Source organism: Crinia signifera, chromosome 7 (genome assembly GCF_055691185.1).
Source record: "Crinia signifera chromosome 7, ASM5569118v1, whole genome shotgun sequence".
Taxonomy (NCBI): domain Eukaryota; kingdom Metazoa; phylum Chordata; class Amphibia; order Anura; family Myobatrachidae; genus Crinia; species Crinia signifera.
In genome coordinates, this window is record NC_139223.1 from 42,930,687 (window position 1) to 42,948,595 (window position 17,909).

The window sequence follows — 17,909 nt, forward strand, 5'->3', positions numbered from 1 at the left end:
CCCCGAAAACTGTTTTTTTACGGCATTTTCAGTTTGGTGAATCTCGCCCCCTGTGTTTATGCCCCATAAGAATGATCAGAAATAAATAAATCTGTTCTAGTAATTGTATTCACAAAGGGTTTTACCAGGAAGCAGCAGTGCTGATAGATATATATTTGTATACTTATGGTATGCTTGAAGAGGTTTTCCTCACCCTTTGTATTAATCCCCAGTTGCTTGGAGGGCTGTGATTAGGATTAGTATGCAGGTACTGCAACATTTATAGAAGATGGATTTAACCCCTTCAGTGGTGTTTATTTTTTTTTTAGGGAGTGCTCCCCACTGGGCGAGTTTTTTCTAGGGAGCGCTCCCTAAAAACAACCCCACCACTACACCCCCCGGGTCTGGGCAGCGCCGCTGAACTGTCCATCAGCCGCTGCCCGGCCCTTCCTCCGGCAACCCGGCTGTGTGCGGCATGACGTTACAAAGTCACACCGCACACAGCCGGCGGAAGGAGGTAGGGCCGGGCAGCCGCCGCAGCTGAGTGCGACGCTGATCTCGGCCAGAGGGAGCGCAGGCAGTGGCACTCCCAAGAATTTTCCAGGTTTCCCAGTCTGCGCACTGGAGCAAACCCCAGAAAATTCTCGGAAGTGCCACTGAATTCTGACACCTCAGGATTCCAGCATTCAACAGTGTTCCATTCAAAGGCAACCAATGTGTCCTGATACATCTCTGCTGCAGTCATGCCAGTATCCCCTCTTGGCACGCCTGGTCGCATGAGAATCTTCTAGCATTGGTCGTTTTTTGTTTTTTTTGCTTTATTACCGAAAATGGGTCTTTGATGCGACTAGGACACTCAGGTATATGACACTTGTATATGTTTGTGCGACTGAGTCTCACAAAGATGGGAGTTCTATTGAAGACGGGCTGTTGCCCATAGCAACCAGTCTGATTCTGCTTATTTATTTAGCACCTTCTAGAACAGGGCTGGGCAACACCGGCCCTCCAGATGTTAATGAACTACACATCCCAGGATGCTTTGCATTATTTTTGCTATGTGGCCATGCTGAAACTGATGCAAGGCATGCTGGGATGTGTAGTTCATCAACATCTGGAGGGCCGGTGTTGCCCAGCCCTGTTCTAGAAGATAGGGTCTGTTTTTGTTTTTTGTTTTATTTATTTTTTGGGGGGGGGGGGGCGGCGGCGGCTCCAGGTAGGGGGAGAAAGGGAGGAAACAAAAGGGCAGATGAAGAAAGTTAAGAAGGAGAAAAAGAGAAGCTTGGGGCGGATGGGGAATGAGGGGGAGGGTTGAGAGAATGGTGCAGGGAAAAGAGAGAGAGAAAGAGGAGAGTAAGTGGGGCAGAGGAATGAAGGAGAGAGGATGATGGGGAGAGAGCGAAAAAGATGAGAGGAGGGGGGAGAGTGCAAGAGAAAAAGAGAGGATGCCATGGAGAGACAGCACCATAGAAAAAGAGAGAGGTTAGACAGAAGGTGACGTGAGAGAGTAGGTGGGCAGGGGAGAGAGTGGAAGAGAGAGGATAGGGTTGGGTGGACGAGACACGGGAGAGAAAAACATGAGTGAAGTGCTGGGGGAGAGAGAGGGAGGAGAGAAAGGAGACAGGTGGGGGAGGAGAGAAAGATGAGACAGGTGGGGGAGGCCAAGAAAGCAAAGAAGAGAGGAGAGAGATAGGGATGTGGGTAGAAAAAAACAGAGAAGAGAGTGGCTTGTGGAGACCGAGAACGGGAGGGAGGGAGGGAGAGAGATAGACCATGTGTTTTTGAAAGGCTTTGGACAGCATTCCTCCTAACCTCCAAACCCCCCCTTCCCCTTCCACACCTGAACAGGTTGCACTCCACCCCCATATTGGCAGCACTGTGTACCTGAAGCCGAGCCACAGTGCCAGCTAGTTAGACTAGGATCTCCGGGTGTTCAATTAACTGGCAGCGGGATAGCAAGGGATGGCGGCTGCAGTGCTAAACGTGGGGGGAGCAACACTGAGGTAGTGCCGCTGGCGGAAGTGAAATGAGCTGCAGCAGGATGAGCGTGGGACCGCGCCGGCAGTGCTGTAAAGAGAAGACGCAACTCCTCAGGACTCAGCGCCTGCGGGGGGAACATGGAACAGCGGCAGGGGGAGCATAGGATTGCGGCTGCGGTGGTGGAGGTAGCAGCACAGAACTGCTGTTTACTGGCTCCGACTGCTTAGGGTCTCCATATCACCAGTGTCGGCGGGACCATGCGGCAGCGGCGGGAGAGCAGGACTGCGGCTGACATTATTTAAAAAAAAAAAAACCTTCCCACGGTGCAGGGGATTGCCGGCAGGTTCCTCGGGCCCCCCCAAACGGCCGTGCCCCATAGCAGCTGCATCCCCTGCACCCTCCATAGTTACGCCACTGGCTTATATACTGTGTGTGTGTGTGTGTGTGTGTGTGTGTATATGTGTATATATATATATGTATATATATATATATATATATATATATATATATATATATGAGAGAGAGAGAGAGATAAAGTTTTCAACACGGCACTCAATAGAAAATGCTTTTGGCAACAGTGGTGCAGGGTCCAAGTAGAATTGACAAAAATAGCACTTACCCAACCTTGCAGTAGGAAAGCAGACAGACCAGCACTCGTTTTGTAAGGTACAAAGAGTTAAAGTGTATTGAAAAATATTTACAGCATTTTAAATAGCATCAGACAGACCCAAATAAATATATATATATATATATATATATATATATATACAAATACAGGGACTCAACACTCTCCATAATGAACTAACTCACCTTAGTATACAATCAATCAAATAAATAATGGGGTTTTAGTTCATGAATTGATCAATGCATTTAAGCTTGCAGCCCATCGCCAAGGGACCCCATTTCACTGCAAGTCCTACACTAGCATTTGTTTCTCAAGAGCCTGCCAACTGCCGACACATCATAGCTAAAGTGGACATGTGTATTTTCCTGGTTTAAAGCTCACCTGCCAAGTACCTTATGGCTTTTAAAGATGAGGCAGTCACCTAACACAACACCTGACTTAGAATTAAAGGGGCAGCTGTAACAGGTTACAGATAAATTAGCTCATCTGGGGTGAAAGAGAAAGCTATGATCACAGTAACAAAGGTTAAAAAAAATTAACCCACATATATACACACATACAGAGTACCACAACACTCGCCATCCCTGTGAATGGGGTGCAAACAGCACTCGCCATTCCCAGGTTGGGGTGAAAGTGGCCTGTGACCACATGCTCTAATAAATACAAATACAGGGACTCAACACTCTCCATAATGAACTAACTCACCTTAGTATACAATCAATCAAATAAATAATGGGGTTTTAGTTCATGAATTGATCAATGCATTTAAGCTTGCAGCCCATCGCCAAGGGACCCCATTTCACTGCAAGTCCTACACTAGCATTTGTTTCTCAAGAGCCTGCCAACTGCCGACACATCATAGCTAAAGTGGACATGTGTATTTTCCTGGTTTAAAGCTCACCTGCCAAGTACCTTATGGCTTTTAAAGATGAGGCAGTCACCTAACACAACACCTGACTTAGAATTAAAGGGGCAGCTGTAACAGGTTACAGATAAATTAGCTCATCTGGGGTGAAAGAGAAAGCTATGATCACAGTAACAAAGGTTAAAAAAAATTAACCCACATATATACACACATACATTTTTTTTAACCTTTGTTACTGTGATCATAGCTTTCTCTTTCACCCCAGATGAGCTAATTTATCTGTAACCTGTTACAGCTGCCCCTTTAATTCTAAGTCAGGTGTTGTGTTAGGTGACTGCCTCATCTTTAAAAGCCATAAGGTACTTGGCAGGTGAGCTTTAAACCAGGAAAATACACATGTCCACTTTAGCTATGATGTGTCGGCAGTTGGCAGGCTCTTGAGAAACAAATGCTAGTGTAGGACTTGCAGTGAAATGGGGTCCCTTGGCGATGGGCTGCAAGCTTAAATGCATTGATCAATTCATGAACTAAAACCCCATTATTTATTTGATTGATTGTATACTAAGGTGAGTTAGTTCATTATGGAGAGTGTTGAGTCCCTGTATTTGTATTTATTAGAGCATGTGGTCACAGGCCACTTTCACCCCAACCTGGGAATGGCGAGTGCTGTTTGCACCCCATTCACAGGGATGGCGAGTGTTGTGGTACTCTGTATGTGTGTATATATGTGGGTTAATTTTTTTTAACCTTTGTTACTGTGATCATAGCTTTCTCTTTCACCCCAGATGAGCTAATTTATCTGTAACCTGTTACAGCTGCCCCTTTAATTCTAAGTCAGGTGTTGTGTTAGGTGACTGCCTCATCTTTAAAAGCCATAAGGTACTTGGCAGGTGAGCTTTAAACCAGGAAAATACACATGTCCACTTTAGCTATGATGTGTCGGCAGTTGGCAGGCTCTTGAGAAACAAATGCTAGTGTAGGACTTGCAGTGAAATGGGGTCCCTTGGCGATGGGCTGCAAGCTTAAATGCATTGATCAATTCATGAACTAAAACCCCATTATTTATTTGATTGATTGTATACTAAGGTGAGTTAGTTCATTATGGAGAGTGTTGAGTCCCTGTATTTGTATTTATTAGAGCATGTGGTCACAGGCCACTTTCACCCCAACCTGGGAATGGCGAGTGCTGTTTGCACCCCATTCACAGGGATGGCGAGTGTTGTGGTACTCTGTATGTGTGTATATATATATATATATATATATATATATATATATATATATATACACAGGTGTGACTATTGCAAAATACTTTTTTCTTAAAAGCTTGGTTAGTGATTTAGCCATGACAGAGAATCCAAAGAGAATGTAAAGCAGAGACCTGTACACATACATACATACAGCTATTCGTTATGTTATATTATCTGGAGAGTGCCCCAGCGGTATAATATAATGCTATTCTGTGGTGAAATACATTTAGCACACAACGTTCTACCCACCAGTACCCGCTTTCAGTGCTCCTTAGTAAGCGTGTAGTTCAGTGCCTGGTAAGGCTTACACTTTTGTTACGGGAAAGATTAACAGAACAGACCAGTGTGAAGTCTGCATTGGGCCTATCCGACCCCTTCAAAGACCTATGCTTAGCTAGGTTTATATTTTATGGCCCCCATTGGAAGTGGGTTTTTTTGTCCTACCTCTCCTTGCGCCAAGGCTGACCCTGGATCACAACCAGGGGGTCTCGTATGGCCTCAGAGTTCCCACGTGTTGCTTTTATGTTGTCTCATTGTTTCGTGTCTATGTTGCTTTCGATGTAAAGGAGTCTGAATGGCTTCAGATCAGATGTTCTCTGTTATTCCTGCCCGATCCTTCCACCTTTTCTAAAACCCAGCACACCCATTCCTAGGAGTCGCATCCTTGAAATGTAGCTAGATATAGTCCACAGTTATATATTTACAACTTCACATTTGTGTTTTGTCAGTAGTTTGACAATAACAGTTATGTTTACTATACTGGCCATTAATGTTCACAATTGCTTTCATATACAGGAAGTTGGGTGTGCATGGATATTATGTCCCCCTCATTACATACCATTTTGTGGATGATAGGCCATATCATAACAGGCAGTGAGCAGGGATTAAGCAGAACACAATGATCCTTCTCATCTGAAGCCATTACTTTCCTCTTGTTTTGTACCCCTCAGACTCCTTTCTTCCTTCCAGAAAAACAAATGTCCCCCGTTTTCTTTGCTTTGACGTTTTATTTTTTATTTATTTTTTTTACATTTCCCATGGTTTGTTTTTCTCCCCTCCTCCCCCCTCCTCCTCCCATAGTGCGGCCGAAATGCTGAGAACTTCGACCGGTTTTTCACCCGCCATCCACCAGTACTAACGCCACCCGACCAGGAGGTCATCCGGAACCTCGACCAGGCAGAATTCGAAGGATTTTCCTTTGTTAACTCTGATTTTGTAAACGTGGAGGTGAAAGACTAAGTGAGTGGGGCCCCAGGTCCTCTTGGTCGTACGCATGTGTGTGACCTGTCCTGGGGTGACACAACTACATCGCTCTGAGTATTCATAACCCACCATCCTGCCGAGTATGTGTGACACAGCCTTGGCTGTGTGTGTACGGAGACCCTGTTTTCAAGTCCTTGTGTACACATTAGTGAAGAAAGAGGGAGCATGTATTAAATCTGTCAAATGAACAAGTGGAGACCTTTGCCAGGTAGAGCGTCAAGACTTGCTAATAGTCCGTGCAGAACTTCCCCTGGGAGAAGAGGACTCTGTGGTTCTCTCTATTAATGGATAAACAAATCACTTACCACTTCTGTAACCCTGATGTAGCGTTTTATTCCCTGTCACGTCCAAACCATAGAAAGCTTCATGGGTTTTGTTTATACTCCACCTCCTATGTGGGTCAAGTACAATAAATAGGCTCGGGAGAAACCAACGGGCATGAAGCCCCTACCTCAGAATTATTATTAAGCATGAGTTCCTAAATGTTAACCGTGTCACTGCTGCTGAGGTTACGATGGACACTCCAGCGGTTGGGTGGGTTCTTGACCAGACTTTTAATATCATCAGATCAGCTCCTTTATATTTTTCATATATATATATATATATATATATATATATATATATATATAAACATTTTTTTGTCCTACTGTCCATGTTATATTTCCAAAAGGGCCAAAACATATCGATGACCAAATATTCAGCAGATGTTCCTGTGTACGAGCCCCCCCATCGTCATCATCCTTTCTGCTTGGGTGAAGGAGATAATGCACTAGCACAGCGAATGCCCCGGGCTCCTTTAGAAATTGGCCATTCGGCATTGCAGCCTTGGCCAAGCATTAACCCGTTCCCCTCTTTACATTATCTTCGTCCTAGAGCACGTCGGCTGCACGGGGGCTGCCTGCCTGCTTGCCTGCCTGTCTATATTTCCTATTTCCTAATGCTAATCTCCGCAATGCGTTTTGGGCGAGCCTCCCTTGCAGGTGATATACTCTGAGAGGGCAGCTGTCATACTAATGTATGCAAACCCCTTTTTGTGTGGCTGCAGTGGCAGGTGTCACAACTCTGCAGAGTGATGTTTGTGCTCGAGACCAGTATGCTTTATCTATTCATTTATTGCACCTGAAGCTGCCAGTGCTGGCATAACATTTACAGCTACAACCCCCCTGAAGGCCTTTCCGAAGAGCGCCGCTATTAGATGTAGATCGAGTGTTTGCTGGAGCACATCTCGGCAGACGTTCAACCTGCGTTCTTCAGGGGATTTTTGTTTTGGGTAATCTGTTACGCTCTTTGCAGTCTAACAAGTTGAAGTGGCCTTTTTGTGCCTCTTAGTGAGCTGTTGATGGCTCCTTGACGTTAAGAGAGAGCAGTCTTTTCAGGCCTCTAGAGCTGGGTCCTAGAACTAGGGATCACTCGTAGTGAGGCAGTTCGGTTAGCATGACCCGTCCCGCCGTTAAGCTGCTCTTGACGGTACTGTTATACTGTTATAGTTTGTTACCCAAGGCAATAATTCTTGTTAAAAGTAATGAAAATACCCACACATTTGCTTAATTAAAAAGTGGAACCTTTTCCTAAGTATATGTTGCACTTAGAATGTTTTTTTTTTTTTTATAAGTCAAAAAGTTTGTGAATAATATATTTTCCGCTAACGCCCAGTGGAACATTCGATGTTGGATTATTGTTCTCACCTAAGTCTGATTTATTATTATTTTTTAACTACTATTCACTTTTACCTGCTATTTAGAAGCTTTTACCAATTACAGTGCGTTAACCATCTAGCTCCAGTCAGTGTTTTTTAGCCATGTATTTATAGCATCAAGCGGAGTTGTACAATGACATTTCCATGGAATATGACCAAGTTCTACAGTACTTCATGCACTGGATCTGATTGAAAGCTTGTGTCGTTTCCTATGGCAACAAATGCATAACGCAGAGCTCTCTAACTTCCTTTTGTACACTTTAGTCATGCATTGAAACGCCAGTAATAAAATTAATATAAAAGGGGGCATGCAAATGACCATCATTAATTCCAAGAGGGAATATTGCTATAAGTAGCGTTGTCTTCTTGCCATGTTTCTGAGACAAACCGGAGTGAATACAGGACCTCACAATGTAAGGGACACATAAGACTTCACAGAATCGAGACATAAGACTTCACAGGATCGAGCCTCTTTTTTTTTTTTTTTTTTTTTTTTAACTTTGATTTGTAGAGTTTGCATTTCACCATGTTCAGTCAGTTTGTATTCATCAGATGTGTAAATGTAATGTGCCAATTTAACTTTCCATATCAATAAAAATGGAATATATTCTGACCCTAATTTCAAGTGATCAGCATCCCAGAAATGGGCTTTGCAGTAGTGGGGGGTTTGCAAGCTAAGCTAGTATTAAAGTAACATGAGGGATTTTTATGTTCCCGAAGAAGTCCTCTTCTATACTGTCAAACACTGCTAGCACCAGGACCTATGAGGGCTGACATTCAGTGTTTGGATGGAATGCATGTCGGCCTTTGGTGTGTCAACCCAACGACCAAATACCCTGCCAACACCTTTCTCCGCAATGTCTCCTGGCAGAGGCGGGGATGGGTAGTGAGTATATTGTAGTTTAGTGTTTGTGTTGTACTAGTCCTTGGCACTGATTGGCATCAGCCTGTTTATTAGAGGAATACATCTTACCAACTCACTTAGAACTTGTAATGTCCTCAAGATTCCATTTCATATTGGATTATTCCTCTATATATACAGTAGGTTGTGGTGCCATTACTGTAAGATGTAATCGTTTCATGCTTTTGATCGTTTCCATTCATTTTAAAGAACGATTTTTTCACCAAAATGAAACCAGTTCATAGAATTCTTATTTAGTTTTTTTTATGAATGAAGTTGGGGTGTAGTAAGCTGCTGACATAAATCTGTCGGTAATACTCTAAGGAAGGAATTCCGTTAACTCTGGTAAATTACCGCCGGCTCAGTGATCCCGCGAGGCTCTTCGGCTGTCATCCAGCAGGTTTAATGATCCCACGAGGCTCTTCAGCTGTTACCGCAGGCTCAGTGATCCCGCGAGGGTCTTCAGCTGTTACCGCAGGCTCAGTGATCCGGCAAAGCTCTTCAGCTATTAACGCAGGCTCTGTGATCCCTCGAGGGTATTCAGCTGTTACCGCAGGCTCTGTGAATCCCGCAAGGCTCTTCAGCTGTTACCGCAGGCACGGTGATCCCGCGAGGCCCCTCAGCTATTAAGCAGGCTCAAGGATCCCGCAAGGCCCCTCAGCTGTTACCGCAGGCTCAGAGATCCCGCGAGGCTCTTCAGCTGTTACCGCAGGCTCAGAGATCCCGCGAGGCTCTTCAGCTGTTACCGCAGGCTCAGAGATCCCGCGAGGCTCTTCAGCTGTTACCGCAGGCTCAGAGATCCCGCGAGGCTCTTCAGCTGTTACCGCAGGCTCAGAGATCCCGCGAGGCTCTTCAGTTGTCAAGCAGGCTGTACTTAACTTTAAAAAAGCCTGTTTCTGTGAGCCACTGCAGTGATATAACATATTGTAGGTTCCGATTCTGGATTCTGTTGGTTAATACCTAAAAGCAGGTTATTAAATGAGCGAGAAAAAGGTGCTACTGTGCAATTGAATAGACCTGGGTAAAAAAGCTGGAGTCCTATGTTGGGCTAATGTGTAATTTTAGTTTATACGATATTACATACATCCCTGATAGACACTGAGGGGTAAATTTACTAAGATGGGATTCTATTGAAGATATGGTGTTGCCCCTAGCAACCCATCAGATTCTACCATTTAATTTTTGTAGCACCTTCTGGAAGATAATAGATCATTTGAATGGTTGCTATGGGCAACATCCCATCTTCAATAGTACTCCCAGCTTGATGCATTTACTCCTGAGCATCTGTTATGTTCAGAGTTTTTAAGGGGAAAATGATTAGTGCAAATTTCCCCTGATGATTGTTTGCACCCCTCTGTCTGTGCTTACTCCCCGTATGCCATTACAATCATAGCGTTCACACAGCAGATTCTCCCCATGTAATACCGCTGGTGAATGAGGCTGCTTTTGGGTTTGGTACAGCTCACAGACGATGTCTAGGTGGACAGCTCAGCACATGGTATAATGAGTACGGTTATGTGCTTAGAGGGAAGGGGCTTGCTCAGCTGCGTTCGTGGCAATTTAGCTTTCTCATTTGGCGTTCCTGGGCATGGTTAGCATGAAATAGGTCCCAAAAATCACGAAAAATCCCATGACAACATTTTCATTTTTCTTGTCACAACCTTTTGTCAATGTCAATCTTTCAGCTGTTGACCTTATGACGTCGATCTTTGGACTGTCTACCAAGACATTGCCCTTAGACATCTGGATCCTGGGAATTTGGATCCCATGCCAACAGATTACATTTGCTGATAAGGGGCAATGGATTAAAATCAAAGTAATAAACAAACAAAAAAATGACGTAAGCGCCATTACCTGGTGGTAATAATTATTGTATGCAGATAGAGGACAAAAAAAAAAATAGGTCACCGAGCGACATCAGCCATATTGAAAGTGGGCGTGAGTGTGACTCTAGCGTTATTTGTGCAAATAAGGTACCAGCCTGGACCAGGGTCACTTGTAAAACGCTGGGCTTCCCTTGTTAGCCTTGCTTTGATAGGGGGGAAAAATGTTCATATACAGTATATCTGGTAGGAATTAGTGTCGAAGATCATGTTTTACAAGTAAGCAATGTTTAAGGGCTGTCTGTGGAACTCAGGGAAAATCACCATCATCAGAGGAGAGCAGTGGGCGGAAGCACACATTCCCGGTTCAGGAAAACCGAGGTACAAGGTAAGGTAAGGAAAGCACCTGTAGCTCCGTCCCCTGTCAGTAGGTATGCTACAGGCAGTATCCTCAAAACTTATCCAGTGAGTGCAAGGTGACATCATGTGGTCAACATGGTCTCCAAATACTGTGGTCTGTTACTGCCCCATATCTGTACCCAGACCAGCAGTAATGGGATATTCTGGGGTGATGCTGGAAACAGACTTCTGTTAAAGGAATGACATTCTAGCAGTCTCCCTCCTCCCCTTGTATACTGGCGGCATAGCTGGTTGTGATGGTCCGATGTACCATTACATGACTTTACATTGGCAGGTTTTATTTGTCCACTCTCGGACCCTGTCATCAGTTGTACGGACCTGCCATTATCTCCCAACTAGCTTCCGCTTCAGACACAAGTCTCACTGTGAACAGGACAGACTGTATAAATGCATTGCACCTTTCCTGGCTTCTCATTGACTTAGTAACAAGGCAGAGCGGAGAGATCATACACACAGTATTAGGGAATAGATATCTCTCCTGTTCCCCCTTTCCTAACATGGTTCCTCTAGTTTCCCTGTGGACTCCTCCCCCGTGGGATCTCCTGACACCCTGTCCTGTGTTATATGGATACACTCCCCTATTTATTGGCACCATCCTCCCCTCGGTCCCTGACCATCCCCAGTCACAGGCTCCCTTCTTGTATCCTGAATTTTCTCATGTATCCTCCACTCTCTAAAATGAACCCAAACCTTTTTCTTGGGATCTGTCCCCCGACAGCCTTCTGTCCTGAAATACTGTCCTGTTCTACACCCTCCCCTTTCTCCTGAGATCCTGTCTGGTACCCTTCCCTTTTCTGCTGGTATATTTATGCCGTGACACCAAAAAAACTATTTATTGACATTTATAAAAATGATCAAGAAAGTAGATAAAAAGCACAATAAACACAAAATCTCTAAAACGCTAACAGCAGCAAACTCATAGCCAGCGACCGATCCAGCATCTGTACCGTGGACGTAGCCCTTAACAAGTGATTGCAGCTGCCGCCTACAGGTCCAGTATCATATCTAGAAATATTAGGGCTAGGGTACCCCAGTGGTAACCATATAGGGGGTCAACAATGTCTAGGTTGACAGGCACTAGATTGACCATTAATGGTTGACATTGACTAGGTCGACATTGCCAGAAGGACAACACAAAAAGTGTAAAAACTTTCGTTAACCTTTTGGGTGTCCAAAATGTCTGTCGACCGTAAGCTTGTGTCGACCTGTCCATGCCGAATTATGGTATGTCGACCATTTCAGGTCTCGATCTAGTCATGGTCGACCTAGTGATTGTGGACATAGACATTGTTGACCCAGGAACCGAGTACCAACCTAGCGTGCGGAGTGTCTGGAAGAGTACAAGCTGCCTAGCAATCTCTGTATATTTACTAAAGTACTGGCTTGTAGAATGGAGACGTTGTCTATAGCAAGCAGGTTCTAGCTGTTCTCTTCTGGATCCGGCAAGCTGGCATGAGTAGTTTCTACAGTTTGGTCATGTCTGTTCTCGATATTGGGTCTCAAGCTCGGTCCACAGGATCCTACACAGGTCACCTTTTCCTGGTCACCTGGCAGATGCGCTGTGTATCCCAAACGGTCATATTTCAAAAATCCACAGGTGACCGGAGCTACAATTACAAACCTTTCAGCCTGAAGAACACCTGAATAAAAAAAAAAGGGGAATTCTGCGTCTGTGCCGTCACCATCCTCTTGGTTTAAGGGAAGTCTTTCACAAATGGACACGTATTCATTTGACTCCATTGATTTTCATCCTGAAGCGCTCCATCCTCTTACTACAGACTTCTGATAGAAATCAGATCACTCCAGACCGATCTCAGAGGAGGGTGTGTTGTACCGGGACGGCAATGGGTTAAGTAATCAGCCCAGCCATATTTGATGTGAGCTAGAGTAGTAACCCTGGGGGGCACAGCTAGAGGAGAGCCCCGATCTGGAAGACTAACTTCTCTATTTTGTTAGAGAGATCACCGGGGCCTAGATCCGTACGGCGTGCTCTGTGTAGCATGGTGGAACGGTTGTCATGGTAACTGTCAGAACATGTGAGCTCTGGGCATCTTCCAGAGAGATGGGTGAAGATCTTCTGCTTTTGCTGCAGGGATTTAACCCTTGTGCCAATAGAAGGCTATTCATTGCCAGGCGGGCATGTGTCTGTCTGCAGTGAGTAATGCAGCAGCCTAACTTGTGATACGAATGGTATACTTACGTAATGTCTCTTTTGTGTGCAAAGGCTGAAGCGCAGGTTTGCAGCAGATGGTCCCATTTCCTGCAGTATCAACAGCACAAACTTCATTTCCATACATAAAAAATATATATTATTATTCCATAAAGCTGCCCGCACAGAGTAGTCCCATTTCCTAAGGCTGGTTAATGAGCGATTGGGCCATTGGCACTTGGTTGCTGTGTACAATTCTTGGCTGATCACATCATTATTTGGGTTCATATAGTACCACCATAGCTGTACAGTGAATGTTCGTCAATCCTTGCCCCATTTGAGTTTACAGCGTATATTCCCTTACACGCAAGCGTGCACATACACCCAGCAGGAAATTTTACCGGAATAGGAAAGTGGGTGAAAATGTATGCAAATGTATGCAAATTGGGGGTACATGCAAACTCAACACCAATAAGGCCCTGTCTGGGAATTGAACCTGTGACCCCATTGCTGTTATGTTCCTGATTATGTGTTGACTGGGATGACCGAAAACATGTCAACAATTAAAACCCAACTGGCTGCCCAATGTATTTAGTTAGACCTGTACATTGACCATAAAAATACCTTCATAAAGTGTATTTTCCACAATGATTAGCTAATGCTCCTCCTGTGTATATGTGTTTGTGTGTGTGTATGTATGTATGTGTGGGTGTGTGTGTATATATATATATATATATATATATGTGTTGTATCAAACATTGGTGAGAGCTAAAGTACCAATTAATAGGCTAGTATCTCTTTTTTTTGTACAGATGCCGATTGACGGTACTTTACTGTAACTCTCTTTAAGATTTCGTCCATTTTTCCCATAGTATTGAGTAGGTTTATTTGCGAAGAGCCAGAGAAACAGTCTTATGTACAGTAGGGTTGGGATCATTTGGTCTATTGCATTATGGTCGACAGTCATTAGGTCGAATCCATTAGGTCGACATGACTCTAGGTCGACATGGGAAAAGGTCGACATGATTCTAGTTCGAAAGGTCATTAGTTCGACAGGTCATTAGTTCGACAAGGTCATTAGTTCGACATTGTCTATGTCGACATTCACAAGGTCGACATGGGGTTTTTCACTGTTTTTTTACCTGAATGTCAACACGACGTGCTATGCGTCGGGCACGGTGCCTCGCTACGCTCGGCACACTATTTTATTCTCCCACCACGCCCTAGTGGATGGTAGGGCATGAAATACCGCCTGTCGGCACATGTTGGCTCAAAAAACAGTGAAAAACTCCATGTCGACCTTGTGAATGTCGACATAGACAATGTCGAACTAATGACCTTGCCGAACTAATGACCTGTCGAACTAATGACCTTTCGAACTAAAATCATGTCAACTTTTTCCCATGTCGACCTAGAGTCATGTCGACCTTTTAGCATGTCGACCTAATGGATTCGACCTAATGACTGTCGACCATAATGCAGTAGACCAAATGACCGCATCCCGTACACTATATATGTACGTGGTCTCCTGTATCCAACAGCATTGCGCAGAGCATTATTTAATGTAATTCCTTTGTTGTCCTGTGTGCAGCCACTTATAGTAGCACCAGTAACTGAATTAACTCCACAGACTACCTAAATCAGGCATGTCCAAACTATAGCCCTCCAGCTGTTGTGAAACTACAAGTCCCATCATGTCTTGCCACAGTTTTGCTATTAGGGAATGCTAAAACTATTGCAAGGCATGCTGGGATGTGTAGTTTCACAACAACTGGAGAGCCATAGTGTGGACATGCCTGACCTAGATGATGTGCCCAGTTTCAACAGGGCAAAGTTTCACCGGGCAGATACTTTACCCCTCTTCACCCCCCGTGGGAGCTGACTTTTGCAAAAACCCCTGCTCAGTGGGTTCTGCAAATAACTGTCACAGTTTCCAGACCATCCAGCAGTTGCACAGGAAGAGTTCAACTGCCACAATGGTGATGCATTGTAATTGGCAGGTGAACATTTTGTCATTTAATTCCAAAAGGAAGGAACCAATTACAATGGCAGTATAATACTGCAAGTCTGTGGACCAATGCCTTTAACTTGGTATTTGATGTGCCCTGCTCATCATTGAAGTCACTCAGAGAAGTTGGCCTCCTTCTATTAATATATAGATATTTCCTTATCTGACTATACTATTTTTGGGCACTGCCACAGACTACCCAACTCTTATGGGACAATCCTATTCTGTGGTATGCACAATCCCAATGTGGGGCTGGACACTTCTTAAGATTTTGGAACACAAACATTGCACATTTTCCTGCTCATACCTCTAGGGGGTGCTAGTACTGACCTTTTCAGCAGTACTTTACAAGTTTTATGTTTGGAAAAGTAGGTGTATGCATGTAGAGGAGTGTGTGGAAGGCTTAAGATTGCAGCTGCTGTATTTACTTGCCATCATCATCTCCATAAACATCAAAATGATGCCACCAAGATGGAAGATCCAAAGTTAAAGTTTTACATAAAAAAAATGTATTACAAAATGGCCGCCATTCCATTCATCCCCCTCCTGCCCCACTCCCTACCAAATAACAGTTCACTTCTTCCCTCCTGCAGAAGGACAAGAAAGATACGTCTAACTTTGACAAGGAATTCACCCGTCAGCCCATGGAGCTCACCCCCACGGACAAACTCTTTATCATGAACCTGGATCAGAACGAGTTTGCCGGATTCTCATACACAAACCCGGAGTTTGTCATCAATGTGTAGTGGGAAGATGAGTCTCTTATGTCACATACAGGAAGCCTGCATCCCCAAGTATGACCAGATGGCTTAGGCCTTGCTAATAATTCCAGTGATGTTGTGGGCATATTCCTTTTTATATGCAATGAAAGCAGGCCCGTCCAAAGTCCAGTAACCAGACAGCCAAGACACCTCAAACTTTACTACGCTTACCTAGTGTTTGGCTCCTCAAAAATGGAAGTCTGTTACCAGACCGTTCTGAATGTGTGCTGAATTCTACATAGTTTTGTAGTAAAGAGGCTACGTCTATAAATGTATACATTTACTGTATATATACAGGGGTGGAATTTGGATAGAGGTCTAGCAATGATGTTCTAGTCCAGTGGTTCCCAACCTTTTTTTTCTCTCACATACCCCTTGATTAAGCTTTTCACCCCCTACTCTCAATTTAAAATATCCACAGTACTAACGAGTGGAGTGGAAGGGAGTGGTATGCGTTTCCCTATGCGTGTCCTTATATTAAGGAGTAACGGAGCAGTAGTGTGTTCAGGAATCGGTTCCCCCTGTATCTGGCTGTGTACTGTATCCAGGGTTCCCGCTAACGCCTTAGGATTAATGCTGCTGCTTCTTCCACCCGTGTGAGCGTAGAGCAGATGATCGTTGATGAGGGCAATACGGATAGTACCCAGTGGATTGCTGGTTGGGCAAATGGACCAGGAGATGCTGATGATGGAACGAGACGAGACATGGTTCATCTCCACGACAACGGGAGACTCCCTCCTCTTCTGCCATTACCAATATTATTTTCAATTACCCCCAAATGGTCTGCAGAGTGACCCCCAGGGGTACAAGTGGTTGGGAACCACTGTTCTAGTCCCTTGCTCTAAAAAAATAGCATAGTGAGGTATCTTTGCCCCCCAAGGTCTATAGCGGGGCCACCCCTCCTGCCACTGTATGCATACATAATCTGTATATGCAAATACATCTCTATCGAATGTTTTATTTGAGGCTGGAATGCAGAACATTAATCTCATGGGAAGATTCCGCAGCAGATCCCACCTGCAATCAGTGAGATGCCGCAACCACTGAGTGGGGTCATTCCTAGATCGTCTCTTCAGGTTTTCAAGAAGCAATTTCAGCATAAATATATAAATACATACATATAATATATTTTTTCTTTTTCCTAAGCATAGAGATCAGTCATACAGTACGTAGACTGTACAGTCCTAGCTTCAGCTATCTTAGGTCCCGTGGAACAGTTACAGTCATACTTATGTGCTATGCGGATCCTGAAATCACGGAAGATGCTATGAAAACAAAATGACGTTTTTAGGTTAGTAAATGGTTTTTAAATTACAAATGAATGTAAATGGAATAAAGTGAGACATGTCTGCATGTTTCTTACATTAGCCACTTCTTTTCTCAACTATTCAGATTATTTTACGCATATTCCGTATATTTTACCTGACTTGTGTCATACTTGTATTAGATAATGCAATGATTGTCATGTTTACTATATCATTAAATGCAAAATAATTATATTTTTATAGTATATTAAATTCTGTCATCCCCGAGGAAAGCCACATGTGCCAGGAACCTCTCGCTAAGGATTTCTTTCATATGTGAGACCATTTGTGGCCAAAGTTCTAATAGAACAGGCTTTTTTTTTTATATATTCATAGGCTGTAGCCCAGATACGGCCAAACTAAGGCCCTCCAGCTGTTGTGAAACTACACATCCCAGCATGCCTTGTCATAGTTTTAGCTTTGCCTAATAGCAAAACTGTGGCAAGGCATGATGGGTCTTGGAGTTTCACAACACCTGGATGGTTATAGTTTGGCCATGCCTGCTGTAGCCTATTACCTCCGTAGGGGTAGATGTATCAAATGTTGGAGCGAGATTAAGTACAAACCCATCAGCACCTAACTGCCATGCAGATGGCAGAAGTTGTTAATCAAAGTCAATCAAAGTCTTAAGAACGGGATATAAGAGAGTCATTTCCTGACTGATATTAATGAGACAGCCTATCAATGGGGCTTATTCAGGCCTGATCACACATTCGCAGCGGCCAGATTTCAGTTAGACACCACCCCACTAGAATAAAATCCCGCCGCATGAATTAATCGCTGTAGGAATAAATGCGTACGGCTGCTAATCTATTCGCAGCCGTGTGAATGTCTAAAGCCATTCATAAGTTTCTCACCGCAGCCAGAGACTTACTCAGCGGCAATGATGAA

At 44.1% G+C, this 17,909-nt stretch overlaps 1 protein-coding gene across 2 annotated transcripts in view; it reads left to right on the forward strand.

The window, feature by feature from the left end:
- Positions 1-17,391, forward strand: part of PRKCB (protein kinase C beta) — a 215,280-nt gene extending 197,889 nt beyond the window's left edge. The window contains exon 17 of one of the 2 annotated variants that reach the window (XM_083152923.1): positions 15,547-17,391. In XM_083152923.1, the coding sequence (XP_083009049.1) occupies positions 15,547-15,699 (153 nt within the window). In that variant the 3' untranslated portion in view covers positions 15,700-17,391. Of the gene's footprint in view, positions 1-5,773; positions 8,272-15,546 lie in introns of those variants that run through there. The other variant, XM_083152922.1, reaches the window with a different exon arrangement.
- Positions 17,392-17,909: the final 518 nt, after the last annotated feature.